Source organism: Pollachius pollachius (genome assembly GCF_949987615.1).
Source record: "Pollachius pollachius genome assembly, chromosome: 15".
Taxonomy (NCBI): Eukaryota; Metazoa; Chordata; class Actinopteri; order Gadiformes; family Gadidae; genus Pollachius; species Pollachius pollachius.
The window spans coordinates 6750186-6762624 of record NC_136948.1 but is presented as its reverse complement, the minus strand read 5'-3'; the positions used below and the strand labels follow the sequence as shown (position 1 = coordinate 6762624).

At 49.7% G+C, this 12439-nt stretch overlaps 1 protein-coding gene across 1 annotated transcript in view; it reads right to left on the bottom strand.

Moving 5' to 3' along the window:
* Positions 1-9510, bottom strand: part of LOC307086895 (nardilysin-like) — a 20321-nt gene extending 10811 nt beyond the window's left edge. Inside the window, exons 1-16 of the mRNA XM_079752241.1 lie at positions 9485-9510; positions 8625-8813; positions 8087-8360; positions 7471-7552; positions 6808-6961; positions 6238-6311; positions 5804-5899; positions 5513-5635; positions 4859-4916; positions 3999-4072; positions 3710-3779; positions 3070-3147; positions 1732-1852; positions 1306-1364; positions 922-976; positions 225-393 (exon numbers count right to left, since the gene is read on the bottom strand). Coding sequence (XP_079608367.1) covers positions 225-393; positions 922-976; positions 1306-1364; positions 1732-1852; positions 3070-3147; positions 3710-3779; positions 3999-4072; positions 4859-4916; positions 5513-5635; positions 5804-5899; positions 6238-6311; positions 6808-6961; positions 7471-7552; positions 8087-8360; positions 8625-8788 — 1651 coding nt within the window. The 5' untranslated portion in view covers positions 8789-8813; positions 9485-9510. The remainder of the gene's footprint in view (positions 1-224; positions 394-921; positions 977-1305; positions 1365-1731; positions 1853-3069; positions 3148-3709; positions 3780-3998; positions 4073-4858; positions 4917-5512; positions 5636-5803; positions 5900-6237; positions 6312-6807; positions 6962-7470; positions 7553-8086; positions 8361-8624; positions 8814-9484) is intronic.
* Between the last annotated feature and the right edge of the window lie 2929 nt (positions 9511-12439).

The window sequence follows — 12439 nt, the reverse complement described above, 5'->3', positions numbered from 1 at the left end:
ATGCTTAATGCACCAGAATGATAACACTTGATTACATAAGACACTCATAAGTAGAAGTCAATTACAGAGTTATGTCACCCATCACTTTAAGAATTATTATGGAGGCAGAGCATAAATAACAGTGAAATGATTATCTATAATTAGAAAAAGAACCATATGAATACATTAATGACATTGATTATCAATTCAAAGACAATGATGAGTCTTGCTGTCTAAACAAAAACCCATTAATACACACACACACACACACACACAAACACACACACACACACACACACACACAGTTACCTCTGGTCTGAACTCAAACATCAGCTGGTCTCCGGTCAGGAGGTCTTCTTTAGGAAAGAGCTGCATGTTCTCACACATGTCCTCCACAAACTCTATGGGGTCAGTCTGACACACACAGACACAGACAAACACACACACACTTTTTCAAGTATCGTATTTGTAGATTACATAAGATTAAGAATGGAGTCACTATAAAAGTGGAGCCACTGTTACATAGAATCACTATATGGGTGGAGTCACTATATGGGTGGAGTCACTATATGGGTGGAGTCACTACATGGGTGGAGTCACTATATGGGTGGAGTCACTATGAGGGTGGAGTCGTTATAAGGGTGCAGTCACTATAAGAATGTAGTCACTATCAGAGTGGAGTCACTAGTATGAGTGGAGTCACTAAGATTGGAATCACTACTATAAGTGGATTAACTAAGATTGGAGTCACTAGTATAAGTGGATTAACTAAGATTGGAGTCACTAGTATAAGTGGAGTCACTAAGATTGGAGTCACTAGTATAAGTGGAGTAACTAAGATTGGAGTCACTAGTATGAGTGGAGTCACTAAGATTGGAGTCACTAGTATAAGTGGAGTCACTAAGATTGGAGTCACTAGTATTAGTACCAGTGTTCATTTACCTGCTCCTGATAATGGAACTCGTTGGCTTCAATCTTCTGGATTTCTTCATATATTCTGCAGGGGCGACAGAGACAACATGTGAGAGGAGGTTGATTGTCACAGCAGTAACAACACGAGGAGACCACAACCTAACAGGTAATCAGCATCTTCTGATGCATCAGTAAATCACCACAGTAGGAAGGGAGGAGTGATTGACACACCACACCCTCAGCCAAGGAAGAAAAACATTTAGAAGAGGAAGATGCAAAAAAATGAGAGAGAGAGTGGCTGTGTGTGTGTGTGTGTGTGTGTGTGTGTGTGTGTGTGTGTGTGTGTGTGTGTGTGTGTGTGTGTGTGTGTGTGTGTGTGTGTGTGTGTGTGTGTGTGTGTGTGTGTGTGTGTACCTTTGTTCAGGTCCCAGGGTCTGCAGCATGCTGAGGTACTGGAAGACTAGGTGGACCACCTGCAGAGAAGACACACACTCACATGCTAACCCCTGCACAAACCACACTGGGCGTCACACAAACGAACACACAAGCGACGTGTTGTTCCCAGACTGACGAAGGCTCAGCCGCAGCATCGCACCCATCTCTGTGCAATAGCACAAACGTGTTGACCCTCGCTTCAGACCGGAACACAGTGGGTTGGCCTTGAACCTCGGGTCGATTTGAGCACGTCTCTTAACAGGATAGTAAGATGGAGTCAACTGACGGGGAATCGAACCCACAACCCTTCGGCTGGGGGTCGCTCTGCTGACCTGTGGACCAGCTGTCCTGCGCTGATGTTAGGACTGACACGGGGATAAAGGTGAGAGGGGAGAAGGCCGGTACCTGGTAGAAGTTCTGGTAGCCCTCATCCGTGAGGGTGATGGAGACGGAGAAGATGGAGTAGGTGGCGTTCTGGTCGAAGCCCGTCTCGCTGTTCCCGCCGAAGAGATCCAGAGCCCAGCATCTACCCGGACACACGGCACCACAGAGGCAGATATCTCACATACATCCCACCAGATAAATAGCAGACAGGGATGGTATGTCACGGTGCATCACGGGAGGATGACTGTTGGCGATACACCGCCATATTCAATCAACTGAGTTGTAGAACTGGATAATCGAACTATGAAACTATATTCGATTAACATGGTTTCATAGTTTGATTATGCGGCAACGCCCCACGTCAGAGTACGGCATATTGGAGTAGCTTTGTAAACTTAATGTTAAACCGCAGAGTGCTGGTCCTCGATGGCGCTCCAAGCCGTTGTAAAACACACACACACACACACACACACACACACAAACACACACACACATGTGTGACCCCAACAACTAATCTTCAGTATTAAGGCAGCGCCACTCTCAAAGAATGCAAGCTTGTGTTGCTTAGCAACCTCCTTTCTCTCTTGAGGACCTACACTGCTTGGGGGAAGTATAATGCTTTCCTTTCATTAGATGGCGTTTTATGTTGTGTACATTATGTGACATCATACCAGGTTGACCCTGCCACGGATCGGGCCTCACAATGGCCCTCCTAAAACCACATCCAACCCTGGCCTCACGTACAACAACATCAAACCACCGTCCTCTGAAACCTGCCTACCTTCAAACAGGAGGCTATTTTTGCCGGCAGGAGCTCACGGTTTGACCTCTGCTGCCCACCGCCGGTCGAACCTCCCGGCGCACTTGGGCGATAAATAAAGCACTGACCCAAAAGCCCGAGCTGAAGGGCCCTCATCGTACGCTGGCAGCAACAGGCGCCATCGCCCGCTTCTGAATGACAATCGCCACGACCGCCCGCTCTCACATTCAGCGTTCCCATTCACCGGCGGCATGCATGGTGTGTTCCATCAACCGCCCGATGTGCTGTTGCTAGGATACGGAGGCCCCGCTGTAGTCAGAACCAGGTAATCAGAGAGGGTCCGGCAACAGACCTTGTCCGCCCGCTTATCGTCAAGGAGGGCCGAGAGGGGGCCTCATTACGGCAACAGCCCGATATCCAGGGGCAAGTGGGAGCGTCGCGGCGCAAGTGGGACCCCCGGGCGCACGGAGCGCCCGGAAAAACACCACAGGGGAGTAGGAATGTGAATGGGAACCCGGAGGGTGGTGTGTGATTGGTTCTGGAGGGCCCTCCGGCCGCTGAGGGGGAAGAGAGATCGGCCCTTTTTCGGGAAAACTCACTTTTTCCGGAGCAAGGAGAGGATGCTGCCCGCTCCCTCATGGCCAATGAGCCAGGAGATGTAGTGGAGAGGTTTCACCCTGCGGAGACAGCGGGGGGGGGGGGGGGGGGGGGAGAGAAGGGTCGGCACGGAGGACGGCAGAGACAAGAGAATCCTCACGTGTGCATATCCATCAGTGTGTGTGTGTGTGTGTGTGTGTGTGTGTGTGTGTGTGTGTGTGTTAGGGCTGCTCGATTATGGGAAAAATCATAATCACGATTATTTTGGTCAATCTTGAAATCACGGTTATTCAAACGATCATTTTTGAGCTTGAAAACATGATGTATTTATTCAGCATGTCTCTCCGATAAAAACATTTGTAACTGAGAACTTTGAAATTTTGCCTTAAAAAAATACACAAAATGGTGAAAAAGAAAATGATCCAATCTAAAATGATATACAGATATGTATCCAGCTGTTCTGCCCTTTCTATAAAACATTAAAAAAATGTATATATACATAATAAAAAAAATAAATGAAAAAATTGATTATGTTAATTTTGTGATCGTTTGACACTAAAATCGAAATCGCAATCAAAATTCGATTAATCGCCCAGTCCTAGTGTATGTGTGTCTGTGTGTGTGTGTGTGTGTGTGTGTTACCTGTACTGCTTCTCCTGAGGCGGGAGGGCCCACGTGATGGTCAAAGCATGGACTTTCCTCACGGGAACAACTGGAGACACACACACACACACACACACACACACACACACACACACACACACACACACACAATTAATATTCGCCGCATTAATGAATGCTTCCCAGTTACACAGAGGTCGCCCATATTGGCTGCAGTAGCAACAGCAGCACTGTGGGGGGGGTGCTGTGCGGGCTGCTGATTATCCCCCCCGGTGGGGGCCCGGTTGGCTGGCTGGGCGGGGGTGCGTACCTCTGTAGAGCTTGTTGAAGGCTGGTGTATCGAAGGGATCCTGCATGTGAGAGAAATCCGGCCTGGGCTGGACGCTGCAAACACACACACACACAATACAAAGCACACTAATAATGTCCCCTGCCAGCACCAACACCACAGGCATCATTTATCAGGTAGAAAGGCAACTCATCCGGACGCAAGGAGTAATGGCGTCCTTTCAAGCCAGGAGATAATTGCTAAACATTTTCCTTATCAGCGAAAAAGGGCCTAGGAGAATATTTCATCTTCATTAGGAGGACTGATTACCACCTGGTAAATATTTACTGTAGGGTGAATTTACAGAGACTACAATTGATACTCATGGTACGAGCGTTTTGTTAAGGAGGAAATATGAATGCGTCGATTCCTAATCCAAACACATCATTGTGTCAGGCTGCTAGACAAAGCACAGGCCAGTGATGTGCAGCACAGGAAGGGGAAGGGTAGCCCAGGACAACGCCTCCACGCACGGCTCAGTGTTTCACCAAGCACTGTATGGTTAAGGCGGCCGCCTTAACAACAATAGGGCCTTGACTACCAATGTATAAAAAATATATATATATATTGATAATTTTTTAATTATTATGCATTAACAAGGTAGAAAACTCTCGTAGGGAAATAAAACATACTTCCATCAGGTACGAAGATAAATAATGCATCAGTAACACTGTTCACAACAATGGTCGTGCCATAAAGCTTTTTGAATGGAATTGAACCCCCCCTCCCCCCCCTCCCCCCTCCCCCCGCCTCGCTCCTTGACTAAGACATTTTCTGGGGCTAGTGTTTGGATCCAAGATGGCAGGTCGGTGAACCATGACATTGAAGAGCTTCAGACCTACTTGTTGGGCACCTTGCTGAAGATCTCCCTCACCCACTCTTCCAAGGTGTCCAGCTTCTCTGTAGGGGCAGAGGGGGAGCAGAGGGAAGTTAGCAGCAGGAACTATCTACTTTATCCATCTATTGTTATTTACTGTTAAATATCTACTGTTAGCAATATAATCCCCCTTAGAAATGCATTCACAAAATGTAAAACATGCACTGGGATAGAGTGGCTTATTTCATATCTTGAGTGGCTTACACCTGAAAAAACCTGGATGCACTCTCTCTGCCTTCAACTTAAAATGATTGGAAATGATCAACTCTGGAATAGATTGCTCTGGCCTTTGGGAGCGAATAGCTCTAGAGTAGACTGCTCTGGCCTATGGGAGCGAATAGCTCTTGAGTAGATTGATCTGGAGTAAGGGAGGAATAGCTCTGGAGTAGATTGTTCTGTCCTAAAAGAACAAACAGCTCTGAGGTAGATTGCTCTGGCCTAAAGGAATGATAAGCTGTGGAGTAGACTGCTCTGGTTTAAGGGAGGAACAGTTCTGGTGTAGATTGCTCTGCCCTAAAGGAACAAACAGCTCTGGAGTCGATTGCTCTGGCCTAAGGGATGAATAGCTCTGGAGTAGGTTGCTCTGGCCTCAGGGAAGCTGAAGGGGTGGACTGCTGACCTATGGACTGCACGGCCAGGGTCATGTAGTGGGCAGAGTAGTATCTCTTCCAGAAGGCCCGCAGCTCTTTGTACACGTTGATCTTCTTCTCCTTGGGCTCCTCCTTCAGGGACTGCGCGTTTCCTGGCACAAAAACAAAAAACAAGAATCACACAAATTGCCTTCTTGTCTTTGTTGGCCTCTCCTCGAACAGCTGTTCAGTGTCGGTTAACGAGGTGAAGGGCGTGGCGCCCGGGTGATTGAGCACTGGTCTGCGGGGCCGTTCACAGGGTGCTGGGGGGGGCGACTCACCCCAACCGAACTTGCCCATGGGGTGTCCGGGTTTGGCCAGACTGCCGAACAGCATCTCCTTCCTGTGAGAGTCGGACGGCTTGGCCAGCTGGTACTCTTCGGGGGGGGGGGGGATGAAGAAGACAGCAAAGGAAAGGTTAAGGATATACAATTCAAAGTAAATAAATAAATACACACAGTGCATTTGTTTTTGTGTGGCGTCCCGCTGTGTCTCAATACAATTCTATATTTCAGACGAGACCCAGTATGCAGACACAGGTCAAATCTTTTTCCTTTCTCAGCAGAGTCCAGAGGGACTGATGAGCAGAGAAACACATCACCCCCCCCCCCCCCCATCGACCACTGCCACCACCCGCCCGCCCCCCTGGCTTTGATGGTGGTAGCATGACGGGTGGGTGGTGGGGGTGGAGAAGGTGGTCCCGACCTCCACTCACCGCTGTCGACGGCCTCCACCTCGCGGTCCACGGCGTCTCTGATCATCAGCGGGCAGATGAAGAACTGGGCCCACCTGGGGAGGGAGGGAAGGTGAACACCGCCAGGGGGAGAAGATAATCAGCGAGTGGACCGGACTCAGACCAGACCCCGGCAGAGAGATCAGGGGGGAGCCGGCAGAAAACACACGACCGCAGGACCGAGGAAACTGTCTGAATGTCTGTGAGAACATTCCCAGCGCTCTGGTGAGGTGACCTTCACCCGAAGGCCTCATGCCCCCCCCCCCGCCAACAGCCTGACCTGAATGACTCCATGAGCCATGTCCTAAGACCTCAACCTGCATTTACACAACCTGGAGTTATTTGGTCTGCTTTCTGTGTGAGTTGAGGCCGACAAAAAAAGCTACGGCCAATCATAACTCAGATCCCTTTCTTACTGACAGGCGCCTAAAAGCTGGAGAAAGTTTGAATCTGAATAAATACAAAATAAGTTGAGAAACACACAGGCACACGCCGTGTAAGATGAATAACAGGTTTGACCCGGAGACAAAGCTCTCTCCCTTGGGTCCTCACCTGTCCAGAGCCTCCCGGAAGCGCTTCCTGGGAACGTCGAACTGGAACACTGTCCGCTCGCAGTCGGTGGAGGCGTTGTCACTGCCGCCATGTTTGTTGAGGAAGGCGTCAAAGCCGTTCTCTGTGGGATACTTCTCACTGCCCATAAACACCACTGGGAGGGGAGGGGAGGGAGAGAGGAGAGGAGAGGAGAGAAAGAGGAGGGGAGAGGGGAGGGAGAGAGGAGAGGGGAGAGCAAAGAGGGAGGGGAGAAGACGAGAGAGGAGAGGGGAGGGAAGGGAGGGGAGAGAGGAGAGGAGCAGATAGAAGCCAAAAGAGTTAACAAGGGGAGAGGAAAGAAGAGAGGAGTGGAGAGGAGAGGAGAGGAGAGGAGGATAAGAGGGGAGAGGAGAGGTTGGGAAAAAATTGCAAAGGGAGGGGAGAGCAACAGCAAGGTTGTTTGATTTGTAGCCATACAAACAACAACAGAGGGCTGCAGAAATACACGTAAAGGTAACTCAAGCACTAAAAAAATAAATAAAGCTCAATATCTTCAGACCCCACATCTCTTCCCCAGTTGGGTTTGGATGGGGGGGGGCAGGATGAGGGGGTTGGGATGGGGGGGGCAGGATGCGGGGGCTGGGATGGGGGTTGACAGCGTGCTTCTGGAGGTTGCCCACTCACTGTGTTCCAGGAAGTGTGCGAGGCCAGGAAGGTGGTCGGGGTCGCTGAAGCTGCCCACTCCGACGCACAGCGCTGCAGCCGACTGGGACACACAGACAGGGAGCATTACTTCATCATGACTACAGGGGGCGACGTTCCAGTTCTCAAAAACGCATGACAAATCCTTGGGACAATATGCACAAAGATGCAAACATGCCATTGTACGTTTATATGTCCACACACATCTAACAAAATCAAAACGGTTAAATATACTTTTGGAGAATATATTTTGGCCTATATTGGGTTGGTGATTACGACTATACAGACAGATTACCGATTTGATTTTCCAAACCGTGCTTCCCCATCCCATTACTTCATGTTCATATATTTAGAGGGAATGATTCTAGCCCAATTAACAACCACCGCTTACTGCTGAGTTGTAACGCTTTGTAATTGGCTTTTAATGAAACGGGCCTACGAAATCACATAATAATTTCGTATTACATTTCTCATAAAACAAAGATGTACGCAATAATCGCAGCCTTTAGCGTTCAGCTAATTGCGGAGGCCAAAATTGCGGTTCCGATTAACATGCAAGTTACTGGGCAGAGCCAGAAAGTAGGTCCCTGTTGTGCACCTGTTTCTCAGACGGCTTCCCTCGTCTCCTCTTCCCCTCCTTCTCTCCCTCGTCCTCGCTCTCCTTTCTGTCATCCTCGTCTTCTTCTTCTCCCGTTTCTTCTCCGGAGTCACTGCCCTCTTCCTCCTCCTCCTCCTCCTCCTCTTCGTCGCCTTCCTCCTCCTCTTCCTCGTCTTCCTCCTCCTCGTCCTCTCCGTCAGAGGTGTTGTCAGCTGAACTCGTCCTTGTATCTGAGATGAGCAGAGCTCTCAGGCCGTTGTCCAGTACGATGTACCTGGGGGTATAATTGACAATTAGGCTTGGGGTGGCTATTGTTTGGAGAAGCTTAGCATAGAATTACTTTTGATTGTACTTCAATACTTGAATGATTTAGGACCATCTGCGTGGAAAAGTAAACCTTAATAAGAGGGTACTAAATCAGACATTTCAAAGATACTTTGAAAAATACAAGAGAGAATGACTCTTCAAATTGAAGATACTTTTACAAGAGTCTAAATACTTCTGTGAATGCCTATGAAGACTGAGTGAGGAGGTCTACCTGTACTGTTTGGGATCACTGGGTGACTTGGTGATATCCTTGTCGCCGGTATCTCCTCCTCCTCCTCCTGTTGTTCCTCCATGGCTCTCCTCCCGGACCATGGATGCACTATCCGCCGACTTACTGTGCGCCGGGGCGTTCCTGGATTTGTTTGTCTGCGGCATTCCCACCAGAGACGAGAGATAGACACTGCGGGTGGACCGCAACGCCCGACCGTAAAACACAGGGCCCGTGAACCGAGTTAACCTCTTAGACTGGGCCTGGCCCAGAAAGGCTACACACCGGGACAGTCTACACAGAGCTATGACGACGATGGAGGGGAGTTACATAAAACCACAACAAACTACTACTACTACTCCTACTACTACTAAAACACACACACCTGACTGTCAATAGGTGGTTAGTTAGGGGCTGTCATTTGGGCCTACAGTGACAGACCGGTCAGCCGGACAAAGCGTCCATTCATGCGGTGCGTCTGGTGATCTCTTCTATTCAGCCGATGGTCAGCTAGAACATCCCCACACAAGTCCGCCCAGACCACAGCTATAGGACCCGGTCAGTTGTCTAATCTACACCGATCAGACCTGCGACATCTCACTGGATGAATTCCGGCAAATGTATGGAACAAATTGTAAGAATAAGAAGTTGTCAAAGAGTATAATCGCAGGTGAAATGTAGGACATCTTGCCATCTGTTACGCTTCAAACCTCTGAACTCATAAACTATGTCTAAACACGTCACAATCCACCGCCTAGAGGCATCATTTAACCGCCGTCTTATGGATATTACATATATTCTACAACCAGTTCAAATAACTAAAAACAGTAGTTGGATTTATGACGGGAACAACACATGCGTACCTGCTTCGCTTCTGAAACCACGGACCACAGCACGGTGTGTCAAGAAAGGCTGCTGTGATTCGCTGAGAGGTTAAAGCCTTCCATCAAAATGGATTCTGATTGGTCAGGCCAGGGCGAAGCTCCACCCAAGGGAGGTGTGGTCTCGGTGCTTCTGTAGCGGCGTGTAGCAGACGCGTGCACCAGCGTCACTCGCCGGTGAGATGTGATTTGTTTTAATGTATGCAAAAATGACGGGAGAAAGGTCGCAATTTGGAAACAATGGACGAACGGCCGCCCAGCGCCACGGACCGGCTCGTTAGATTCATGATCCTGCATTCATGATTCCATTCATACTGATAAGGTCAAATCACGGAGCTTCCAGACCTTGTCCAATGAAGCGTCTTGTCTACGTGTCGCACGCGGATGTTTATTATGATGCCGACGGCGTTCCTTCGGCATCCTTCCTTGTTGCTATCTAGCCGGGCCACAGCATCACTTAAGGGCCCCTCGACGAGCCGCTAGGGGGCGGGCTCCGGCTGCTGAGGGTCGGCCGGCCGGGATGTACGGCAGGGCGCCGCTAGGGGGCGGGCTCCGGCTGCTGAGGATAGCGGGTACTACAGGCCACTAGACTCAGGGCTTGTTCAGTCAAGTGCAACTCTGTAGTTATCTTTCTACAATATCAAAACAGCCATTCAGAGGGGAGACGCGTGTGCATGCCTACTAAAGAGCGTTTTAAAGGTCCCCCACCGGAGAGAAAGAGTTGGTGGGTGGTGATGCTTGGTTCCAAAGCAAGCGTTTAAAAAATAATGTTTTATGGTGAATTGACTTCACACTGCTCTTTTTACCTCAATGGAGAACCTTGGGGGAGCTGCGCCGCCGACAGTAAGCAGTATTGACATTTGTGTAATGCCCTTCTTCAAATTCCCCTCTGCACACTGCTGGCATTTCACCCCTCCCTCGCCAACATGTCCTCCGCCTCGCTCACCCCCAACGACTCTCTCTCCGTCTCTATCTCTCTACCGCTCTCTCTCTCTCTCCCTCTCTGTTCCCCCCTCTCTCTGCCTCCCTCGCTCTCTCTGTCTCCCTCCCTCTCTCTCACCCGTTATCTCTGCCTCTCCCTCTCTCTTCTCTCTCTTTCCATCTCTATCCCTCTCTCTCTCTCTCTCTCTCTCTCTCTCTCTCTCTCTCTCGCTCTCTCGCTTTCGGAAGCCAATCTGATCAGCCTCTGGGTCTCTGTTAGCAGCGAGAGGTGATAAACACCGCAACCATGACAACGGTGAGGCAGACGCATGCCTAGGTGTACGTGGCGGCAGCCGTGAGTGTGAGGCTGCCCTTTCATGCTGTACCGTCTGGTTCCTATACCTGGCACCGACACTCAAACGCTCCGGATTAGCGTGGACGGTATTCACCCCGGAAGAGCGTAGAAAGGTCAACGATTTAACATCCAGGTCTAATTAAGACCACCTCATGGGGGGGGGGGGGGGGGGCATGTCAACAGGAGCTCTTTTACCTTGGATTACAATATCCAGCTGATAGGAAAAGATTCAGTGTGGTGCGGAATTATTATTATTATTATGGAATGCAATTATATGTTTACAATGGCTGTCCTCCCTCCCTTCCTCCCTTTCTCCCTCCCTCCCTCCCTCGCTCCCCCTTACTCCCTCTCCATCATCCCTCCAGCCATCCATCCATCCCTCCCTCCCTCCCTCCCTCCCTCCCTTCCTCCCTCCCTCCCCATCCTCCCTCCAGCTATCCATCTATCTATGTGGTATAAGTACTTGTCAGTCCTCTCCTCCCCCAGTAGCTGATGTTCCACACTATTGTCCCTGCTAGCGCTGATCATGGTTGTAGCATGTGAGGTGTATGCCCCCATGGTCAGGGCTCCAGCTGGGATGTTTAGTCCTCACAGTGCAGCATGTCTTCTGACATATGAGCCTATAATCACATGACGTGATGCTCTGGAGGCCCATGCCATTCATACAATCTTTGTGTTTTGTTCTTGGACCATCTATCTATATACCCATCCAGCCATCCATCTATCTATCACTCTATCTATCACTCTATCGCTATCACTCTATCCATCTATCACTCTATCCATCTATCACTCTATCTATCCATCCATCCATCCATCCATCAATCCATCCATCTATCTATCCATCCATCCATCCATCCATCCATCCATCTATCTATCTATCTATCTATCTATCTATCTATCTATCTATCTATCTATCTATCTATCTATCCATCTATCACTCTATCCATCCATCCATCCATCCATCCATCCATCCATCCATCCATCCATCTATCTATCTATCTATCTATCTATCTATCTATCTATCTATCTATCTATCTATCTATCTATATTAATATAAATATTACCCTCTATATACCCACTGATCTATCTCAGTATTATTCTGACCGCCGGTTTGATTGAGGTGGAAAGTGCTGAGGCAGCCTTTGTAGCTTGAGATCCTCTGGAGTCCATCTTCTTGATCGTTCCTCAGGCCTTGAACCACTCAGGACCGGCCAGGGGGGGGGCCTGGAGGAGAGGCCAGCTAGCTCCCTCACCTAGCCACTGTTAGCAGGGCCTGGAGGAGGGGCCAGCTAGCTCCCTCACCTAGCCACTGTTAGCAGGGCCTGGAGGTGAGGCCAGCTAGCTCCCCTCGTAGCAACTGTTAGCAGGGCCTGGAGGTGAGGCCAGCTAGCTCCCCTCGTAGACACTGTTAGCAGGGCCTGGAGGAGAGGCCAGCTAGCTCCCTCAACTAGCCACTGTTAGCAGGGCCTGGAGGAGAGGCCAGCTAGCTCCCTCACCTAGCCACTGTTAGCAGGGCCTGGAGGAGAGGCCAGCTAGCTCCCTCACCTAGCCACTGTTAGCAGGGCCTGGAGGAGAGGCCAGCTAGCTCCCTCACCTAGCCACTGTTAGCAGGGCCTGGAGGAGAAGCCAGCTAGCTCCCCTCGTAGCCACTGTTAGCAGGG